We start from the raw sequence: 21,185 nt of genomic DNA on the forward strand, positions 1-21,185 counted from the left end.
CTTTTTGTGTCCGCAACTAGTCTGAAAGTGAAAAAGAAAGTGAACCCTTGTTTACCAAGAAAAGAAATAGCCAAAAAGAAGCATCTTCATTAAAAATCTGAAAAAATAAAATAAAATTGTCAATATTGTTATTTGATAAGACTACATGTCATAAGGAACTTAAAAAGAATGGTCTCTTTAATGAAAATATTTTCGGCTACTCAGTACATTCTTTATTATATTACCCTTACTTTTATGATTATTTTCTTCCATATCATTCTTTTTTTAATTTTTGGTAAGGGAATATCTACTCCCATTGTTCCAAAAATCTACTCCTCTTTATAATAGACGACTAGAGGCTGTAAAATTCAAAGAAATAATAAAAAGAGGGGTAACAAAATGTCTGAAGAAAAATCAATGGCATCAAGGAATTTAGACCGCATATGAATGCGCTGAATTATGTCTCTATCTTATTTACCTTTTTATAATGGAAAGCCCATTAGGTTTCTGAATTCTACTGGGAATCCTGGAGTTAAAGTTCCATTTGCTTTTAATATGAATATAAAATTAGATGCACTTTTCTGGTAATTTTTGATACCCCACTTTGCAAGATGCAGTGCCAACCTATGGAACAGGATTTTTTGAAGTCTATAATTCATTTTCTTTTTGAGAAGGAAAAGATTTGATTTTCTATATATATTTACCATCCGAATCCATTATAAGAATAATTGCAGATATATCATGTGTGAATTTATGCCAGTATCTTTATCTAACATTTAATTACTACACTATAGATGTCCATACTAATATTCTCCAATTTTAAGATGATCCAACATGGGACTGTTTTTTAACCTCTCATGTGTGTCCTATTTAGCTTCGTTGCTTTAGTTGTCCTCTATGGGACTTATTTTAACCTCTTATTTGTGATTCATCTATAGTTTAATTGGGAATGAATCCTCTCATGTGAAAAAGTGATTATATGGTCATGTTATTTGATCACAATCACCCAGTTTAATTACTTTAGTTTTCCTCTCTTTTCTTCTTCGTTTAAATTCACGTGAAGACAACATTAGACAAAACTTTTTTGTTTGTTTCTATGTACCGTACTTTGTTAATGTCAACTTATTATTTGTTCATTCTTATCTTTTTCTAAGAATAAATGACCTTGCATGGTAGCATTTAGACAATTAAGATTCAGATCTTATACCTGAAGCCTTCAGGGAATATAAGAGAGAATTTTATGCCATAGGCTCGAATCAGCATTACTATTGTAACCTTTCCAATCTTCTTTTTGTTCTTCTTCTTCTTCTTCTTCTTCTTCTTCTTTTCACCTCCTTCCATTTGGTGCTCCTTAATAAAGGATGAGCTTCTAAAGAGTTCTGTATGCTACCTCATAAATTTTAACAAATATCTATTGGCTGTACTGACCATCGAAGTTCTTATTTTGTGTGAATATTTGGGTGCTTGTCAATGAACGAGAACAAGAATGATTGTAGAGGACTAATTCAACAAAATCATGGACTAAATGGGGATTTTAATTCTGAATTTGGCAATAGTTTTTGTCAACATTTTGATCTCAGAGAGTCACTTGCCATGGCTGGAGGAGGAGGAGGAGGAGAAGCAGAACAGTTACCAAACATAGGCACTGTAAAATCATCTAGCACCATTATGAGCCGTTTTGAGTCACCAGCTTCTGCTTTCTATGCAGCAGAACATTGCATGGGCTTCGCAGAATATGATAGCCAAGTTGGTAATCAATCTTTAAGCTCTCAATTCTATAAGGTTAATGATGTGGAATTCCCATTGTATCAATCTTCCAGGGAAAAACTTATCTTGGACTCAGCAAACCAACCTGATTCCAACTTTGAATTGTCAAACACTTTGCAAGCCATGGTGAAGTCTCAATTGAATAGTAATCAATGCCGTGGATCCCCTGAAAAATCCAATAAAATTTCTTGTGGGAATTTTCCTGGTACCAAGTTCCTTCCAATTGAACAACAGAAGTTGTTCATTGATGGAGTTGCTTCATTTAGCAGGAGCTCATTATTTCCTAACAAAGGAAATCAGGACCATACAGTAAGTATTTTTGCAAACCCCATATATAGATTTTGTCTTGTGTTCATTCTTTGAAGACTCAATTGGCTTATATCATTGCATCTATCTTCAGGTTGTTCGTGGCTCTTATAACTTCCCAGTTGCACAGTTGAGCTTCTCATCTCAGCAAGAGAAGTTGCCTCCAACATTTTCAGCAGGAAGTGTGTCAAATACTCTTGGAAACTTTTCTCCTAATGGGACAGTAGTCTCAAGTAAAACACGTATAAGATGGACAAATTATCTTCATGAGAAGTTTGTTGAGTGTGTGAATCGCCTTGGGGGTGCTGAGAGTAAGTAACTCCCTAAATTATCAATTGGAAGAACATCTATTTAACATCTGAAAGTCCTCTATTGGCTTCTTGACTGTAGAGGCAACACCAAAAGCTATATTAAAGATGATGGACTCAGATGGTTTGACCATCTTCCATATCAAAAGTCATTTGCAGAAATATAGAATTGCAAAATTCATGCCAGAGTCAACTCAAGGTAATTTCCTTTTTTTTTTTCTTTGCATAATTGCATTGCAGTGCAGTTTTTTTTCATGTCAAGTATATTTCTGTGCTTGAACTTACTAGCATTCATGTCATAAATGATGAACAGATGTTTTTGTTGTAGTGTTTGTCAATGCATAAGATATAAGCTTCTCTTTTTTCCCTTGGTTTTAATTGATTAATTATTTTTAAGACTTGAATAAATTGATGCAAATTGTTTACAGTAATTATCGTTTTTGTAGTTAAATAGGCTTCAAGAGTGGGAATTTGCAATATAGAATAAATGCATTTATATCCATTAATATGGTAGAAAGTTAGAGCTAAACCAATGCTTGTTACAGTGAAATTATCTCTTTAGGATAGGACTGATTGTTCTCCGCTGATTTATTCTTCTCCCAGTTATTCATAATCTGCAATGCCCTCATTGTTCTTACTTTCCTTCAAATTATTAGGTTCACTCTCCATACTGAACCTAAAAAAGTGTCCTGTTTCAGGGAAATCTGACAAAAGAATCCATACAGAGGATGTGCATCATCTTGATGTCAAAACGTAATGCTACTTCTTTTGCCTAAACCGCTGTTATATTCCTATAGTTCTAGTACTCAAGTTGTTTGGTTCATTTTCATATTGACCTCAGATGCTGTTACTCTATAAATCTACTAAATTTTCAATACTCTCTTGATTTGCAGTGGCTTGCAAATTAGAGAGGCACTTCAGCTGCAATTAGATGCTCAAAGGCATCTTCATGAACAGCTTGAGGTATACCCTTGCTATTGTCTTCTCTTATAACTTAATTTCCATGTTTGCCATACCTTTCAGGTTCTTACTTGGTACATCATTTTTGTGACCCCTCCCCCCAACAAAAAGGTTCAGTATTGGCCATACCAACTGAAAGATTCTTGAGCATTGAATTTCACTTTTTTAGCTTCAGAAAAATGACAGCCACCAACTTAGCATGGAATAAATGATGCATAGATTTTCATCACTGAAGAGCAACACAAATGCTTAAACTCTTAACCACAACTTTTAGAACAATGTATCCCTTTTACAAGCAAAACATGATATAGTTAAAAGCTCTTATGACATCTCTGCCTATTTGCTGTTTGGGATTCTTGCAATATATTGTGCTAAAGCATGGATATGAGTTAGGAATTAGGGTAGTTATTGGTTAAAAAAATGTTGAGAAAATTGGATACTGAAACTGACTGGTTTGGATAGTTGGATTCTTATTTCCTAACTTCAGATTTTCATTTAACTTACTTTCTTGGTCCAGATTCAGAGAAAATTACAGTTGCGAATTGAAGAACAAGGTAGGCAGCTGCAAAAATTGTTTGATCAACAACAGAAGACAAGTAATAACCTCTTGAATACTCAGAATACAACCAACGATGATACATCAATAAGTCATAAAGATGTTGAGGTTTCTATTTCTGAAGGTGCAAGAAATTCCTTCTTCCCTTCCAAGGCCTCTCCAAGCCCATAATTTGATAGTTATGTATAAAATTAGAGTTTTCCAAAATCTCACTCCTTGTAAGAAACAGATAAACCGATTATGTTATGGGAAGAAAAGCACTTTGTTGATCCTACTAGTGTAAACTCACTGAATTAGTACATAATCTAATGTTCTTACAAGGTGCTATTATTTTGCTCGTTCTGCATTTCTTTCATCTTCAGTTCATACAGGATTCTCTAGTCCTTTGTGTATAAGATGAAAACAAATATCAGCTTGGTTATTTCAAATGTCAAACTAGTTTAATTACTTAACCATGTACGATTAATTACAAACTAATTTAATCACTTATAAAAAATGATACAATTAATTAAAGAAAAAATATTTTCTCGTGTCGTATAAAAGTTATTTTCTTCTATTAGTGACCCTTTAATTTTTGTGCAGTATTTTATTTTATTTTTTTATTTTTGAATAGATATGAACTCCACGTAAAATATGTCCACAGAAAATCAAAACCTTTAATTAAACCACGTATCTAATAGTTTAACCACTTTATCATGTCACATCACTAGGGTAAGGATTCTCTGAAGTTAGGTTAACATCTGCAGTTATCTTATGCCATGTAAGTGGAGAAAAAGATGCGTACCTCAATTTAAAGTTGTCCTTCTCTCTTGTAGGGAACAAGGCACTGAATTATGAATTTAAACTTAGTTGATATTAAGACACAGTATGATTATACTAAATATAATTATTTGTTGGGAAATAATACTCTCATGCCACATGAGATACTCTCATTTTCCTACACAAATTCGTTTTCCGTGCCAAATAATTCTTTTTTTCTTTTTTAATATAAAATATGGGACCCACATTTAACTTCTCTCTACTTTTTTTCTCTCCTACAATCCTACAACATAAGAAAAGTTAAACCCTTATTTGTTAATATTTTATTATAATAAAAATGGATTTATAGTTTCTCATTCAACTTGAGATAATATTATTTTTCAGCAACACAAAATTATATTATTTTGGAAATTTTGGAAATTGAGAAATTAATGAATGATACTTAGATAAAATTTATATAACAATAAATAAATAATTTTTAAAATACACTTTCTTAATTGTCCCACTCCCAAAATAACGTAATTTTGGAATTGCAAAAAATAATAATTTTATCATGGAGAAACCATAAATCCAATAAAAATTTGGGTTTAATTTTTTGCAGCAGCATTAGAGAAGGTATATCTATAACTGAGACATTCTTTTTAAAAAAATGGAACCCATTAATTAAAAAAATAAATAAATCATGTGGTAATATAGAAAAGTAGTCATGTGGTTATGTTATTTGATCATAATCACTCATTGATGATGAAATAAAAGAGACAAAAGTGTATGACTTTTACATAAATAATTATAATCAAATAACATGATTACTTTTCTACATGAAAGATCCAAATCCCTTTCACCGAGACATTCTTTTTAAAAAAATAGAACCCACTAATTAAAAAAAAAATCAGCACATAATGTATTTCCGAATAAAACTATTTCTGGAGAAATAGTTTTCTGTAAAAATTTATACCTTAATGATAATTAAATCCTTTAAATACATCCTCCCATCATTTTACCAAGACGACTTCTACGAAGGGACCTATTTTTGATTCTTTGTGCCTTGTTTTTATCCAAACGTGGCATGAAGCCCGTCTTTCCTTGCATTTTGTTTTTGGAGCTGCGTACGAGAACATGTATTAGGGATCAATATAACTTGAGATCTTTTTATAAATTTTTATAAATTATATTATGAATTCTTGAAAGTATATTTTATAAGCTAATGTTCTTTCAAAAATATATAGTATAGTTTATAAATAAAAAATTTATAAATATAACTCTTTCATAGAATTATGATAACCATTTTCAAGCAGAAGCAAAAAAATAAATAGCCACCGATAAAATGAAATTCTATTGTTTGAGCTGAATGTTGAGAGTTTTTTTCTGGTATTATTTTAGTACCAACATATTTCTAAAAAAGATAAAGTATTTGGATTTGAAGGAAAATATAAAAACAAAAATGGATTCAAATTAAATTAAATTTTTTCAATTTGGTAAATGGCTTGATACTACCCCTGTATATAAAAAAAAGGGCACTATTAATTTCCTGTCCCTGAAGGGAAGTTATCTAACTGACATATGCTTTTCAGTATACAGTTTTGTATTCTGAAAAGTATGTCAATGTTACAGATCACTTCTCTTTCTTGTCGCTAAAGAGACATATATCCTATAAAAAAATTCCTGAATGTGACTTGATTTTTTTTCACACCCTTTTTCGGGTATATATGCTTTTAAGTAGATTGTTCTTAGAAAAATAAAATATAAAATTATTGAAAGTCCTCCACTTTTAAGTTTGAGGTTATGGTTGTTAGGTGAGATAGTTGTTTATTATGATATTAGAGAGTTCGATACTCATTATCTCCTAATTTTTAGTGAAATTAAATTAGCATAAGATAGAATCAAAAAAATTAGTCTGTACAATATCCATACGCCAAACACGAAGAACTTTTATATGAAAGAATAAAGAATGTGTTAGAAAAATAAAATATAAAATTATTGGATACTATATACTTCTCAGCTCATGTATTTTGGTTGAAATGGTTCTTCGGTCGAATAGACTAAACATATTCGTGCTTAAATTATCTTATTGAAAACAGAGACCGAATCTCAAATGATTGGAAGTTCGAAATGATGAAATCTGAGAACATTTGAAGATTAATTTTTGTATAATTATGATTTATTGAATTATAATAATTAATTAATTACTAATTTATAATAAATTATAACTATTAGATACATAGAGATGAACCACTTAGATGAAAAGTAAAATTTTTTATTCTTATATTAGAGTTAAAACATCTTTTATATATATATATGTGTGGGATAACTGACCAAAATGTCACTGTTCACCAACTTTTTTACTTAAATGTCATGCGAACAGTGTTATTTCCCAATCTGCCACAGGGGCAAGTTCGCTTCTGACACAGGCGAACTCGGTTTGCTGACGTGTCACATTTTTAGTGGATAACAAGTATCAAATTAAAAAAAAAAAATGAAGGTCGCCTACATGGTCGGCGAACTTAGTTTAAAACAGAGGTCGCCTGTGTCAGAAGCGAACTCTGACACCACCAGCTTCCTGACACCACCAGCTTCCTGACACATCATCATGCATAGTTCGCTACTGCTGCAAGTGACCTTGCCGGCAATTTGGAAAATTAGTTCAGGAGCGTGGCATTTAGGTAAATTTGTGTGGGAACAGTGGCACAATAGTCACTGTTCCTATATGTGTGTGTATTTTTTCAATATTTTTATATTATCTTTTTCACACATATAAAAATATGTAAAACTTATTTGATTAGAAAAAAGAAAAAGAGAAAACATGAAATTTATACACTTTTACGTTTTATCTCTTATAATATAAAAAACAGTAAACTCTTATTGTAATTTTTTTTTGTTATACTTACATAAAATGAGTATATTTTATAAAAAACATTTCTCTCTTTTCTTTGTAATAAAAGCCACTCACTTTTATACTAACGTGGTAGACACTTTTTATTTTTTTTTTACGGTTTTGGCAAGAGGAGAGAGAGTATGAAAGTAGGGATAGTAGGGGATATGGATGTTCATCAACTGATTCAAACTGCGGTGGTCGAACTGAAAAATTGATAACCGAACAAACCGAAAATCGAAAACAGAAAAAAAAACCGCGACTTTTAATTGGATTGGATCAGTTTTCGGATTGCTTAGTGAAAACGATCCAATCTAAACCGATCCAATATATTAATTTTCCTCTACTTACTTTGGTCTTTCTCCAATCATAATTCAAAAATTTCTATATCCAAGGCCTATTAACCCATCAACTAAATCCAAGAAAAAACCTAGTCACATCTTATCAACAAAATTTCATCTGGATAGAGCTTCATATCTCGTTGCCCAAAAAAAACTATATTATCGTTTAATGATGCTTTTGTATTTCAATTTTTTTTTACAAAGCCAATAAATATATATATATATATATATATATATATATATATATATATATATATATATATAATGTTATCTGCCTGAAATAAATTTTAGTATTTTTAAAAGATCGAACACAAATCAAATTCAAATCGAAAAAAATTGAATTGGATTGGATCGAATTTGAAAAAGAAAATTAAATTAAATGAATTTTATTTTCAAAATCGATCCAATCCAGAGGGATAGTAACACATCCAAAAAAAGAATTGTGGAATTTATTTACAATGAGCCAGGGCTGAAAATGGGCGTTGAAATTTCTTTGAGAAAAGCCAAGCCTGCATTCATAGCCCAAATATTATAAATTTATTACATCGGGCTCGGTGAATTGGTGAAAGGGGAAGCAAGTGTGTGTTTGTGATGTGAAAAGGAGAAATGGAGGATTTGCAGAAGAGAAAGCTAGAAGATGAAGAGGAAGACGCAGAGGCAGAGGCAGAGGCAGAGGCAGGCAACGCTGATTTTGTTTCCAAGGAAGAGACACGCTTTCTCATTGAACCTCTACCTATACCGAGGTAAACAAAGATAAGCCAACAGAGGATTGCTTTCTTTATGTTATTTTATTTTATTTTTTAAATAAATATAATTCGTTATGGATTTAAGAGGAGAATGCATTTTGAACTGGCACTTGTGGAACTGGAGTGGATACCTTGTACTAGTACCAACACATTCATGATTATATCTATGAATTAATTATCAAACACTTTGCAAGCCATGGTGAAGTCTCAATTGAATAATAATCAATGCCGTAGATCCCCTGAAAAATCCAATGAAATTTCATGTGAGGATTTTCTTGGTACCAAGTTCCTTCCAATTGAAGAACAAAAATTGTTCATTGATGGCGTTACTTCACTTAGCAGGAACTCATTAATTCCTAACAAAGGAAATCAGGAGATTCAGGACCATACAGTAAGTATTTTTGCAAATCCCATTTATAGCTTTTGTATTGTGTCCATTCTTTGAAGACTCAATTGGCTTGTATTATTGCATCTATCTTCAGGTTGCTCGTGACTCAATTGCTGAGTTGAGCTTCTCTTCTCAGCAAGAGAAGTTGTCTCCAACATTTTCAGCAGGAAGTGTGTCAAATACTCTTGGAAACTTTTCTCCTAATGGGACAATAGTCTCAAGTAAAACACGTATAAGATGGACTACCGATCTTCATGAGAAGTTTGTTGAGTGTGTGAATCGCCTTGGGGGTGCTGATAGTAAGTAACTTACCAAATTATCAATTGGAAGAACATCTATTTAATATCTGATAGTCCTCTTTTGGCTTCTTGACTGTAGAGGCAACACCAAAAGACATATTAAAGATTATGGACTCGGATGGGTTGACCATCTTCCATGTCAAAAGTCATTTGCAGAAATATAGAATTGCAAAATTCATGGCAGATTCAGCTCAAGGTAATTTCCTTTTTCTTTGCATAATTGCAGTGTAGTTTCTTTTTCATGTCAAGCATATTTCTTGGTGCTTGAACTTACTAGCATTCATGTCAGAAATTATGAGTTTATAGTGCTTGTCAATGCGTAGGATAGATAGATCGATGCAAATTATTTACAGTTACTATTTTCTTTGTAGTTAAATAGACTTCAAGTTTAGGAAGTTGCAATACAGAAAAAATGCATTTATATCCATTAATATGGTAGAAAGTTTGAGCTACCCAATGAAAAATATAGTCCTAGTCTACTATCTCTTCCAGATGGCAGCGATCTTACTCAAACTAACAACGCTTTTTAGGTGAAATTATCTCTTTAGGATATGACTGACTGTTCTCTGCTTGTTTTTCTTCTCCCAGTTATTCATAATCTCCAATGCCCTCATTGTTCTTAGTTTCCTTCAAATAATAGGTTCACTCTCCATACTGGACCTAAAAAAGTGTACTATTTCAGGGAAATCTGACAAAAGAATCCATACAGAGGATGTGCATCATCTTGATGTCAAAATGTAATGCTACTTCTTTTGCCTAAACCACTGTTATATTTCTATAATTCTAGTACTTGATTAAGTTGCTTGGTTCATTTCATATTGACCTCGGATGCTGTTACTCTATAAATCTACTAAATTTACAATACTCTTGATTTGCAGTGGCTTGCAAATTACAGAGGCACTTCAGCTGGAATTAGATGCTCAAAGTTATCTTCATGAACAGCTTGAGGTATATCCTTGCTATTGTCTTCTCTTATAACTTTTTATTTCTGCTAGTATATTTCCATGTTCGCCATACCTTTCAGGTTCTTACTTGGTATCATTTTTGTGACCCCTTCCCCCAATAAAAAGCTTCAGTATTGGCCATACCAGTTGAAAGGTTCTTGAGCATTGAATTTCACTTTTAAAGCTTCAGTAAAATGACAGCCACCAACTTAGCATGCAAGAAATGATGCAGAGATTTTCATCACAGAAGAACAACTTACATGCTCAAACTCTAACCACAACTTTTAGAACAATATATCCCTTTTACAAGCAAAACATGATATATTTAAAAGCTCTAGGACATCTCTGCCTATTTGCATTTTGGGCTTCTTGCAATATAGTGCTAAAGCATGGATGAGTTAGGGTTTAGGGCAGTTATTGTTTGAAAAAATGTTGAGGAAATTGGATACCGAAACTGATTGGTTAGGATAGTTGGATTCTAATAATATTCTTTCGTAACTTCAGATTTTCATTTAACTTGCTTTCTTGGTCCAGATTCAGAGAAAATTACAGTTGCTAATTGAAGAACAAGGTAGGCAGCTGAAAAAAATGTTTGACCAGCAGCAGAAGAAGTAATAACCTCTTGAATACTCAGAATACAACCAATGATGATACAGCAATTAGTCATAAGGATGTTGAGGTTTCTTTTTCTGGAGGTGTGGGAAATTACTTCTTCCCTTCCAAGGCCTCTTCAAGCCCATAATTTGATAGTTTTTACAGTTTTCCAAAAGCTTACTCCTTGTAAGAAACAGATAAACCGATTTTGTTATGGGAAGAAAATCATTCTTGTTGATAATACAAGTGCAAACTCAGTGAATTAGTCCATAATCTAGTGTGCTTGCAAGGTGCTATTATTTTGCTCCTTCAGCATTTCTTTCATATTCAGTTCAATGAGTTCATACAGGGTTCACTCCTCACTCCTTTGTTAGAAGGTGAAAAAAAAAACCAGCTTAGTAATTTCAAATTTCATTTACATTTCAAATGTCAGTCTAGTTTAATTACTTAACCACGATTAATTACAAACTACTATAATAAACCAATTTAATTACTCATTAAAAATGATGCAATTAAACCATTTATCTAATAGTTTAACTACTTTATCATGTCACATAGGGATACTCTGAACTTAGGTTAGCATCTGCCGTTATCTTATGCCATGAAAGTGGGGGGGGAAATTCCTTGTTGTGTACGTCAAAATTTAAAGTTCTTGATATTCTGTGTGAGGTTATAGGTTTCAACCTAGGTGTTACTATTATATATATATATAAAAAAAAAAAAATTAAAGTTTTCCTTCTTTCTTGTTAGGTAACAAGGCACTGATATTAAGACACGGTATCATTATACTAAATATAATTATTTGTTAATATTTACTTATAATAAAAAAATATATATTTTATACCATATATATATATATATATATATATATATATATATATATATATATATGTATATATATTAATGATAATTAAATCCAGTTGTTGATCGAGTGGCCGACGCTTAAAAATTGAACCTTTGTGCCTTGTTTTTATTCAAACGTGGCACGATGACCGTCTTTCTTTGGCATTTCGTTCTTGGAGCTGCGTACGTGAACATGCATTAGGGATCAATATAGACATTGGTATCCATTTACAAGGATAGCAAAAACAAGCATAAATTAAATAGCCACCAGGATAAATTGAAATTCTATTGTTTGTGCTGAATGTGACTTGATTCTCTCTATCTCCCACCCTTTTCTGGGTACAGATGCTTTTATGTAATTTGTCGAATAGACTAAACAAATTGATGCTTAAATTATGGTATTGGAAACGGAGACCGAATCACAAATGATTGGAAATTCGGAATAACGGAATCTCGTAACGTTCGGCAGAATCTAGAATGTAACGTAACTTTTATACATTAACACAGATAGCTTGTGAAATTCTATGTTTGTGATATGAGAAGGACGTGCATGTCAAAGCCATAGCCGTGACAGCTTAATTATAGTTTTAAAAAGTTAGAAAGTGACCTTATTCCTATAATTTAATTAGAGAAGAGTAATTGGAACATAGACTCAAATTCTTTATGAATGTCACATACGACAGCATATTTATTATTTAAAATATTTTAAATTATAAATATGTGTATTATGAAATTTATTATGTGTTTGGATTAGATTTCACAAATTAATTTTGCTGGAACTTGTTTTTTCTTAAAACTTAATTTTCTTAGAAAATGAGTGTATAAGTTATAATTTAATGAGTAAAGTTATACTTACAACATTTTTTTTTACAACCTCTTACAACCATATCTTAACACCGTTGATTTCTGCCAATCAACAGTTATGATTTTCGCAAATTAAACTCATTAATTAATTATTAATTCACAATAAATGATAACCGTTGATTGACGGAAATCAACGGTGTTAAGATATGGTTGTAAGAGCTTGTAAAAAAAATGTTGTAAGTATAACCTTCCTCTAATTTAATTATGTTTGAAAACTTTTATTTAGAAAAGGAGGCAGCTGCTCAAATAGTATGAAAAGTTAATAAATAAGAAAATAACAAATATTTGAGGCATAGAATTTTTAATTTGTGATATAATGTACTTATTCGATCGACATTAGATTTAATCGAATTATTTTGATATATCCAAACTAAATTCATTTCATCAAAAAACCGATTTAATCTATTTTCATTTTTTATGAAATTATATCACATTCGATAAATATAAAAGTGATATGGACTACTAACATAGGCCCAAAAATCCCACGAAGGACCCATTGCGTAATATAGCCCAAAAAAAGTTAAAGAGGTAAGTTGATAAACCATCATATTTCAGAAAGGTAAAATGTATTTACGCGAAGATCGATAGGAAAAACTGTTTTTGCGTGCGCGGCTAAAGCTTAATTAGCCTTTTAGCCACGGCAAATGCTTGACTATGATACTGGAAAGAACAAATATATTTGTTATAATGTTGCACAATGATAAAGTTTATAAAATGTTAAAATAAGTGAGAAATGATGCATAGCTATAATGATATGCACTAGGGGTGTTTATCAACCGATCGAAACCGATTCAAATCGCGGTGACCGAATCGAAAGATCGATAACCGAATAAATCGAAAATCAAAAAATCGAAAACAAAAAAAAAACCGAAAATTTTAATTGGATCGGATCGATTTTTATATGGGTTGATGAAAACCGATCCAATCCAAATCGATCCAATATATTAATTTCCTTCTACCTACTTGGGTCTTTCCCCATTAATGGCCCAAAAATTTCTAAATCCAATATCCATTAATCCATCAACTAAACCTAAGAAAAAATCTAGTCACATTTTATCACCAAAATGTTATCTTTGTAGAGCTTCCTAAGTCATTGCCCAAAAAAAAATTATATTATAGTTTACTAATGCTTTTGTATTTCAAAAAAAATAAAAATTTACAAAGTCAATATATACAAAAGATGTTATTTGCACAATAATCATTAAATAAATTTTAGGATTTTCAAAAAACCGAAAACTGATCCAATCCAAACCGAAAAAAATTGGATTGGATCGGATCGGATCGGATTTAAAAAAAAATCTAAATCGAATGGATGATTACATGATCAAATCGAAGGAATTGGATCGGATGATTTTTACTTCCAAAACCGATCTAATCCAGACCGCGAACACGCTAATACGCAGCTTGGGTGATCTTGAATATGGTGGATTCTGTTCTGGGTGGAATTTATCTCTCTGTTCCAAACTCAGCCCTTCTATTCGTTGTCCAATACTTTGATTGTTCATTCTTTGATTAATTATATATACAACCAAAGCCTAAAGCACTACTATAGATAATGAATTCAATGTGCTTATCATTTTTCATGTTAAAAAATCACTTAGCAGGTAAAAAAACTCTTTCTGCAAGACAATTAGTATGTTCTCGAACATCGATTGTGCACTGCTTCTATTTCTTCTGTACACGGAACACTGATCTGGATTACTAATTTTGACCATCCCTATTTTTAAATAATACAATTTCGCTGCAGAAATTGTGGAATCCCAATGTATTTAAATTAATCGATCTGAACAATAATCACGAGTGCTGCTGCTACTTGAGGACCGGCCAGAAGATTATTCAAGAACAATTAACAATATACATTGAAGTGAAGGAAAGGCCCACAATGAAGCCATACTTTTTTTTATATATTTCATTTGAAGAGTTAAACATTGTTAAGCAGGGAGAGCGCGAGTAAAACAAGTATTTATATAGTGTAAAATTGTATTTATAGATGTTAAAAAAATTTATGTTAATACGTAAAGTAAACCAAAAATTGAGCCTGTGTAATATTCACATTTCAAGTTTATATGACTCTTGCGTGAGGGGATGTGTTAGAGAATAATATAAACCATTGAAAAGGTATTCACCCAACAGTTTAAGTTTTTGGGTTGAATTGATTCTTTATATAGTATTAGAGCTTCGGTATCACGGGCTCTGAAGCATGAACATACAATTTTGAAGAAAAAAAATGCGTGTCGGACACCGACGACACGTTCTGATACACAATCAACATTTACCGACACGTGGTCAACGTTTTCCGACACGTTTTTTATTTTATTTTTATATCCAAATTTTATTTTATTTTATCTTTTTAACTAAACATGAAAATTTAATTTATAAATTAAATATTTTTTGTTATGAAATTTGACTTGAAAATTAACAAGGCATCCAAAATTATTTTTTCTTTATATTTATGTTATGCAATTTGAATATTTGATTGATTATATGATTTATTATGAGCAGTGGCGGAGCCAAGGAAAAAAGTCAGGTAATGCCAAAAGATCTGACCAGGTAGAATCAGGTAGTGTCAAGGTTGTATTATTTTTAAAATTCCAACTAATATCAAGGCGGTATCAAAGTTTTTAAAGAAAATCTATACCATTTTAATCTCAAGTGGCGCCACTAATTATGAGCTGCTATATGTATTAAATATAAACTATATTATATATATTAAAAATATTATTTAATATCAAAACGTGTCCTAAAGTATCGAAATCTAACATCTTTTAGAATTAATGTGCGGCGTGTCGTATCCTTTGTCTGTGTCAGTGTAATATAGGTCACAGATTTGATCTTCACCGTCCCATTTAATTAATAATTAATTAAGTATTATGAAGTTTCTTAACATAGATAAGTGTGTCTTGCATTGTCACCTTTCAAGTCTAATGGGCTCTCGTGTAAGGAGTTTGTTAGAGAAATATAAAACTATTAAGGTAATCTTATCTAACTGCTTAAGTTTTTGGATTAAAATGATTCTTTAAAAAATTTAACATAAAACGATATTCACTGAATAGATTTAGTTTTAGGTGAAATGCTTGTTTAATAAGATAAATCCTTCAAAGAGTGTATGACCAAGTAAATTATGGAACAAATTAAATAAAGTGATATCCCGTAACCATGCTCAAGAGATTTTTCAACTTTCCTTTATAAAAAATCTTAGTTCCACGTTCGCATGCCCTAGAATTTAACGAGGTCATAGGGACTGTTAGCTAATGTCAACAACTTTCAGCATAGCAACTAGATTTCAACAGATTTATACACAGATGTTTCTATTATTGCTTCATTTTTGTGATAGAGCTAGTATCATATATTATCTTGGTTATGTCCTGTTATCTTTACCCACAGTTTTTTTTTTTTTTTTTTTCAGTCTTTTCCCGTTATCCTCTGTATGCCCTCACATGTACTTCATGATGGAGACCAAGAATCGTTTTGGTGTCGACATTTTTTTTTCGCGAAAAATAAAAGAAGATCTAGTGTCGACATTTTTTTGTCATTGTCATGGTGCAATTATTTGGACATGTGATTTTGTTCACTTTTTTTTTTTTTTTGGATTTCTTAAATGGTTCATCAATGATTCAATTGATCCGGTTGGAACTGAACAAAGCCACGAAGACCACAAAATTCTTCCCATTAAGATTTAACACAAGTGGATTCAAAGATTCAAACTCGAGATAATTAATTAAGTTGAAATACTCTTTTATCAATTTTAAAATATAAGTGTATATAATAAATAAACTAAGGAATAATTTGAAATGATTAATCTAATTTTAGTGCATAATACATCAATATAAATCATGTTTAGAGATTGTGTATGTCCAAACATAAATCAAAACCTTCTTAATACCCTAAACATTCATTATTTATAATTTTGGAAATTCAATAAAATATTCTTACTTTCATCAAAAAAATATTCTTCAATGACATTTAATTTCATTTAACATTATTATGACAATATGCATAAACATCAATTTAATAAACTTATTATTATGTCTACAAAAAAAAATAAACTTATTATTATCTTTATATTAATTAAAAATAAAAATTATCTTTCGGATGAAATAAATTTTATTTTATTTTAGATATCAACGGATCTTCAAAGTCTTAATAGACCCAAATAATATAGATTTGGATTTATGCCTCTCCGCCCTCCTAAAAATTGTGGTGATCAGAATTCGAACCCACGACCTTTTTCTGTAGATCAAATCTTTGGATCTATTAATATAGATTTGGATTTATGCATCTTCACCCTCTAAAAAATTGTAGTTATCAGAATTTGAACTCACAGCTTTTTGTGTAGATCAAATCTTTGGATCTATTTAGATCGTCACTAGACGAATAACTCTTAATAATTAATTAAAGGGAAAAACATATATCCTTTTAAAGGATATAACCTTTTATCATTTTATATTCTAACCGTTGATTTCTGTCAATCAACGGTTATAATATATTGGGTCAAACTTAATGGGACAAATTTATTATTAATTAATTAATAATTTTGATCCAATATTTATAACCGTTGATGGATGGAAATCAACGATTAGGATCTAAAAAGATATAAGTTTATATCCTTTCAAATGACAAATGTTATTCCCTTAAATAAATTATTTAAGCAAAACCGATTCCATAACTTTTTCTTATACGATGGCATTGGCATGCATTCCTATAAAATAAAGAAATAATGTTTCCCTTAAAAAGATTCCTTTCCGACCATCCAACTAAACATATCAGCAACTTTTCATCACATTATTTTCTATTTAACGGAACCTAAAATAGATCTACCATATATTAAAAAAAATAAAAAAAGATCTACCATATTACTATGAGTTTAATATTTTTCATGTTGTAGAAGATAATTTTATCTCCCACATACATATAAAAATATGTAGAACCCATGTGAGGCCATATGAGAAGAAGAAGAAAAAATATGAATCTCACACACTTATATATATATATATATATGTGAGTTTAGCTGATGTAAAGTGACTGCACCAATTCTTTGGTGCAGTCATATGAAACTACGTCATTTTATAATGTGAAAGCATTAAATATGAAAAATCATAATCATACAAAGATGGAAATAAATATAATATTTTCATTTTTTACAATTAATTTTGAACGCAGACTTCCTTTATCCTAACCAAAACAACGTAATTTTTAGGTGACTGCATCAATATTTATATGCAGACTATACAGTCACGTTACAAATCATTTTGCCTATATATATATATATATATCATGTTAAATCCGTTAACTGTTTATGCTTTGCCCAAGACTAAACTATCTCTTTACTTAAATACTTTTTTGTTTTTTCCTGTTGTCTTTTCAATTGACTGCAAGATAAGGTGAGGACGTAGGAAGGGTCTGGCGCATCCAAAGTAATGTATTGCTATGCTGATTCCTTGAGTCACAATAGATTAAATAATTTATGGGTCTCTTCTACAAATTAATAGCAAGTGACTCCTCGTTTCTCTGGGAAGCTACAATACATACTATGTTTCATTGGCCAGAATGTACTTGGACAAAAATCTTATCATGATACATTGAAAATTCTCTTTGTATGAGGACACAACTATGTCTGCATACATTATTAACTTTTCCTCACTGTTCATCCCTCTCTTCTTCTTCTTTCCCCTACCCTTATACACCCTTTAATATAACAAATAATTGATGTTTTGCATAGGTACTGGCTTTTAGTGCCTTTTTTTTTTTCTCAACTCGTTTTGGCATATAAATGAAAATCACAGAAGTGAAGTAACTATATTTGCAGAAGAGCTGGAGTTTAGATTAAGAGAAGCATGTACCAGTGTGCTTCCCAGATGTATGGAACTCAATGGGAATCCCATATGGGGTTTAGCAACCTAGCCAAGGTTGTTGGATCAGAACAATCACCCTGTAACATTGTGACCACTCCTTTTCAAACAACGCAAGGTTTCTGTGCAAATGCAGCCAAAAGCCTTGTGAGCTTTCAAACTCAAGAACATGATCAGCATCAGATTGAAGTTCCTGCTTGGTGCTTTGAGTTTCCAAATACAACAGACTCCCCCATGTTGATTTGCCAAGCCTCTGGGAATAACTTCGCCAATACCACCAAACAAGATCGATTCACCTCTCAATTCACAAGCTCATTGTACTCGAATGCTGACTCTTTCTTGGCTAGCTGTGCAGATAGCCTTTCTTCTTCTGAAAAATATAGTAATTTTCAGCCTGACAATATGCCATTTTATGAAAACTTTCCACAAGAACGTGATAATGATGCTGCCACAGATGAGAGGCCCCATGAAATTTCCTTCCAGAGAAATCAGGTTCTTACTTTCTTAGTATGTGGCTTGTAGTTTCTGATTCCATTTAATTAAATTATGTGTGATATGGTATGAAGTTGTGCCTTCATTTTCTTCAACATAACAAATAGTAGATGATTTTTACTTGTTTCCTTCGCTTGGCTAAGAGGAAAATGTGATTAGTCTTCTCCTCGGGCATGATCTGTTATAGACACCCAAATTAATTGTTGATAATGATATATATAATGTGAGGGTCACACTAGAAATATAACATCTTTTTTTTTTTTAAGGTAACAAAATAAGCATATATAATGAACGCTTTTACACAAACTATTTATTTGGGCGTTTTTAGTAGATTATACGCACCTAAATTTTTTTCCATCTCATCCATTTATGGAACAGTGACCAAAGTGCCACGGTTGGCAAAAAAAATTATCAAACTGTCACGCCAACAGTAAATTTTGTCAAAATGCCACGTGGCATATTTTGCTACACTGTGTAGCGAAATATATATGCAAATAATTCGCTACACAGTATAGCGAAATTCTCCCTGTTTGACACGTGGCATTTTTTATTCTGACGTGGCATATTTCGCTACACTGTGTAGTGAATTATTTGCACACATATTTCGCTACACAGTGTAGCGAAATATGCCACGTGGCATTTTGGCAAAATTTACTTGTTGGCATGGCAGTCCGGCAATTTTTTTTGCCAACGGTGACAAAATGGTCACTGTTCCTCCATTTATCTTATTGTTTGTAATATACATTTTATTTATTATTTTCTTTGCTGATGAACTGTAATATATGTCTTACTAGTTGGCCTCATGTGCAAAGCCAGAAAAAGATACTCCTCGAATTTGTGGGGTTGCCGGTGCCAATTCTAGCAACTCTGCTTCTAAGAGAGCTCTAACACGTAAAAGAAGAATAAGATGGACCAAAGATTTGCATGAGCCATTTATGATGATTGTTAATAGCCTTGGAGGTCCAGAAAGTAGGTTAATTAGATAATAGTATTAGTTATATATAACAACAAAGAAACTCCTACTTACCCAATACTTGATTTATTCTTTGGTTAATCGCAGAGGCAAAGCCTAAGGCTATACTAGATATGATGAAATCGGATTTACTGTCCATTTCTCACGTTAAAAGTCATTTGCAGGTAAAACTATTTCCAGTGAACAAGTGCTATGTCGTTCTTAAACTTTGTTGTGTCATAGCCTCTTTAGCTATTAATTGGCTCTCTAATATTTCTAATATATTTGCATTGCAGAAATGTAGGTCTACAAATACAATACAGATGCACAAAGCTTTGCAGGGTAAACTACTTCTGTCATGAAACTCCATAAAACATACCTCTTTTGAACTGCTTTATTAATGGTATGCTCAATAGAGTAAAATGAAGAAGGTGGAAATCATTCAGAGAAGTTAAAACTTTTCACCTTCTGATTTTTAAATTTTTAAATCATGGTTAATAATGTACACTTAAATGTGTTGAGTGTTGAACTATCATTTAATTCTCCAGTATTAGGGGTATATTGTGACACAGTTACCACTTTGTGTTTCAGAAGGACCCGAGGAAGGACATAGAACAGATGGGGTCACTGAACTTCAAGTAAAAATGTAACATCAATTGAGCTATGGCAATCTACACTTGTTATGATACTTCTTTCATATGTAATTACAAGTGTTTTGTTCTCACTAAAATGTCAATGCAGTTAAGTGTATTCATATTTGATTTTTTTTAAATGTATGCTTACTGATTTCCTACTTCTTAGCAGCCATATGCAAATTGAGGAATCACAGAAACTGCAACTAGAGGTCCAGAGGAGCATTGACCAACAATTAGAGGTAATTAATTCGGTTTTGCTTTGATCGAAATATCAATTGGACATCAATTAAAACTTATGCTATTGGACAGACTTATACTTACCCTTTACTATGTTGTGCTTATTTTGTCTTTGGGGTTAGATGCAACGAGATTTGCAAATGCTAATTGAACAGCAGAACAAGCTGCTCAAAAGTAATCTAAGATCACCAAAAAATGAAAGAACCAAAAGGTAGAAAATCCTTGGCACAGATATGGAAGTGACTGTCCCAGAATGATGTGTCATTTGTTTTGATAAGTTACTCTACTTTATCTTTCAATAAGCAATCAAACATGCAAATGTAAGAAACGATTCTTTGGCAGCTAATTCAAAATGTAAGCATGCCTAGTGTGTTAGATATTTACAAATATAGGGTTGGAAGGGTCTATGTCAGATCCAATGGGAAAGTATCATAGATATATTCATTTTATTAAAGTATATCACCCGCACTCCCACCCACCAAAAAAAAAAAAAATAT

General features: G+C 31.6%; 3 protein-coding genes across 3 annotated transcripts; all 3 read left to right on the top strand.

Annotated features, from left to right (window-relative positions):
• Positions 1-1,366: 1,366 nt before the first annotated feature.
• Positions 1,367-4,118, top strand: LOC133292056 (uncharacterized). Its single transcript, XM_061490436.1, has 6 exons — positions 1,367-2,055; positions 2,147-2,363; positions 2,443-2,559; positions 3,059-3,113; positions 3,254-3,323; positions 3,838-4,118. Exons 1-6 carry the CDS (start codon positions 1,450-1,452, stop codon positions 4,045-4,047), a joined length of 1,275 nt encoding a protein of 424 aa, XP_061346420.1. The 5' UTR covers positions 1,367-1,449; the 3' UTR covers positions 4,048-4,118.
• Positions 4,119-8,409: 4,291 nt separating this feature from the next.
• Positions 8,410-11,078, top strand: LOC133292061 (myb family transcription factor PHL5-like). Its single transcript, XM_061490443.1, is given in 8 exon segments — positions 8,410-8,588; positions 8,934-8,982; positions 9,074-9,278; positions 9,358-9,474; positions 9,961-10,015; positions 10,157-10,226; positions 10,757-10,830; positions 10,832-11,078. Coding segments are annotated over 8 exon segments (840 nt in total). The 5' UTR covers positions 8,410-8,451; the 3' UTR covers positions 10,965-11,078.
• A 7,279-nt stretch (positions 11,079-18,357) lies between these two features.
• Positions 18,358-20,940, top strand: LOC133291998 (myb family transcription factor PHL5-like). The gene is made up of 7 exons (XM_061490360.1): positions 18,358-18,864; positions 19,659-19,833; positions 19,925-20,034; positions 20,113-20,158; positions 20,408-20,462; positions 20,621-20,690; positions 20,811-20,940. Exons 1-7 carry the CDS (start codon positions 18,358-18,360, stop codon positions 20,901-20,903), a joined length of 1,056 nt encoding a protein of 351 aa, XP_061346344.1. The 3' UTR covers positions 20,904-20,940.
• Positions 20,941-21,185: the final 245 nt, after the last annotated feature.

This window comes from Gastrolobium bilobum, unplaced genomic scaffold (assembly GCF_033153095.1).
Source record: "Gastrolobium bilobum isolate Gb01-03AN ecotype WA unplaced genomic scaffold, APGP_CSIRO_Gbil_v1 utg5369, whole genome shotgun sequence".
NCBI lineage: Eukaryota > Viridiplantae > Streptophyta > Magnoliopsida > Fabales > Fabaceae > Gastrolobium > Gastrolobium bilobum.

Bases quoted from the DNA above. Each gene is read 5' to 3' on its own strand.
- LOC133292056 (XM_061490436.1), top strand. From the start codon at position 1,450: ATGAACGAGAACAAGAATGATTGTAGAGGACTAATTCAACAAAATCAT. The intron at 2,056-2,146 runs GTAAGTATTTTT...ATCTATCTTCAG, and splicing joins AAGGAAATCAGGACCATACA to GTTGTTCGTGGCTCTTATAA. The intron at 2,364-2,442 runs GTAAGTAACTCC...TCTTGACTGTAG, and splicing joins TCGCCTTGGGGGTGCTGAGA to AGGCAACACCAAAAGCTATA.
- LOC133291998 (XM_061490360.1), top strand. From the start codon at position 18,358: ATGTACCAGTGTGCTTCCCAGATGTATGGAACTCAATGGGAATCCCAT. The intron at 18,865-19,658 runs GTTCTTACTTTC...ATGTCTTACTAG, and splicing joins TTTCCTTCCAGAGAAATCAG to TTGGCCTCATGTGCAAAGCC. The intron at 20,463-20,620 runs GTAACATCAATT...ACTTCTTAGCAG, and splicing joins ACTGAACTTCAAGTAAAAAT to CCATATGCAAATTGAGGAAT.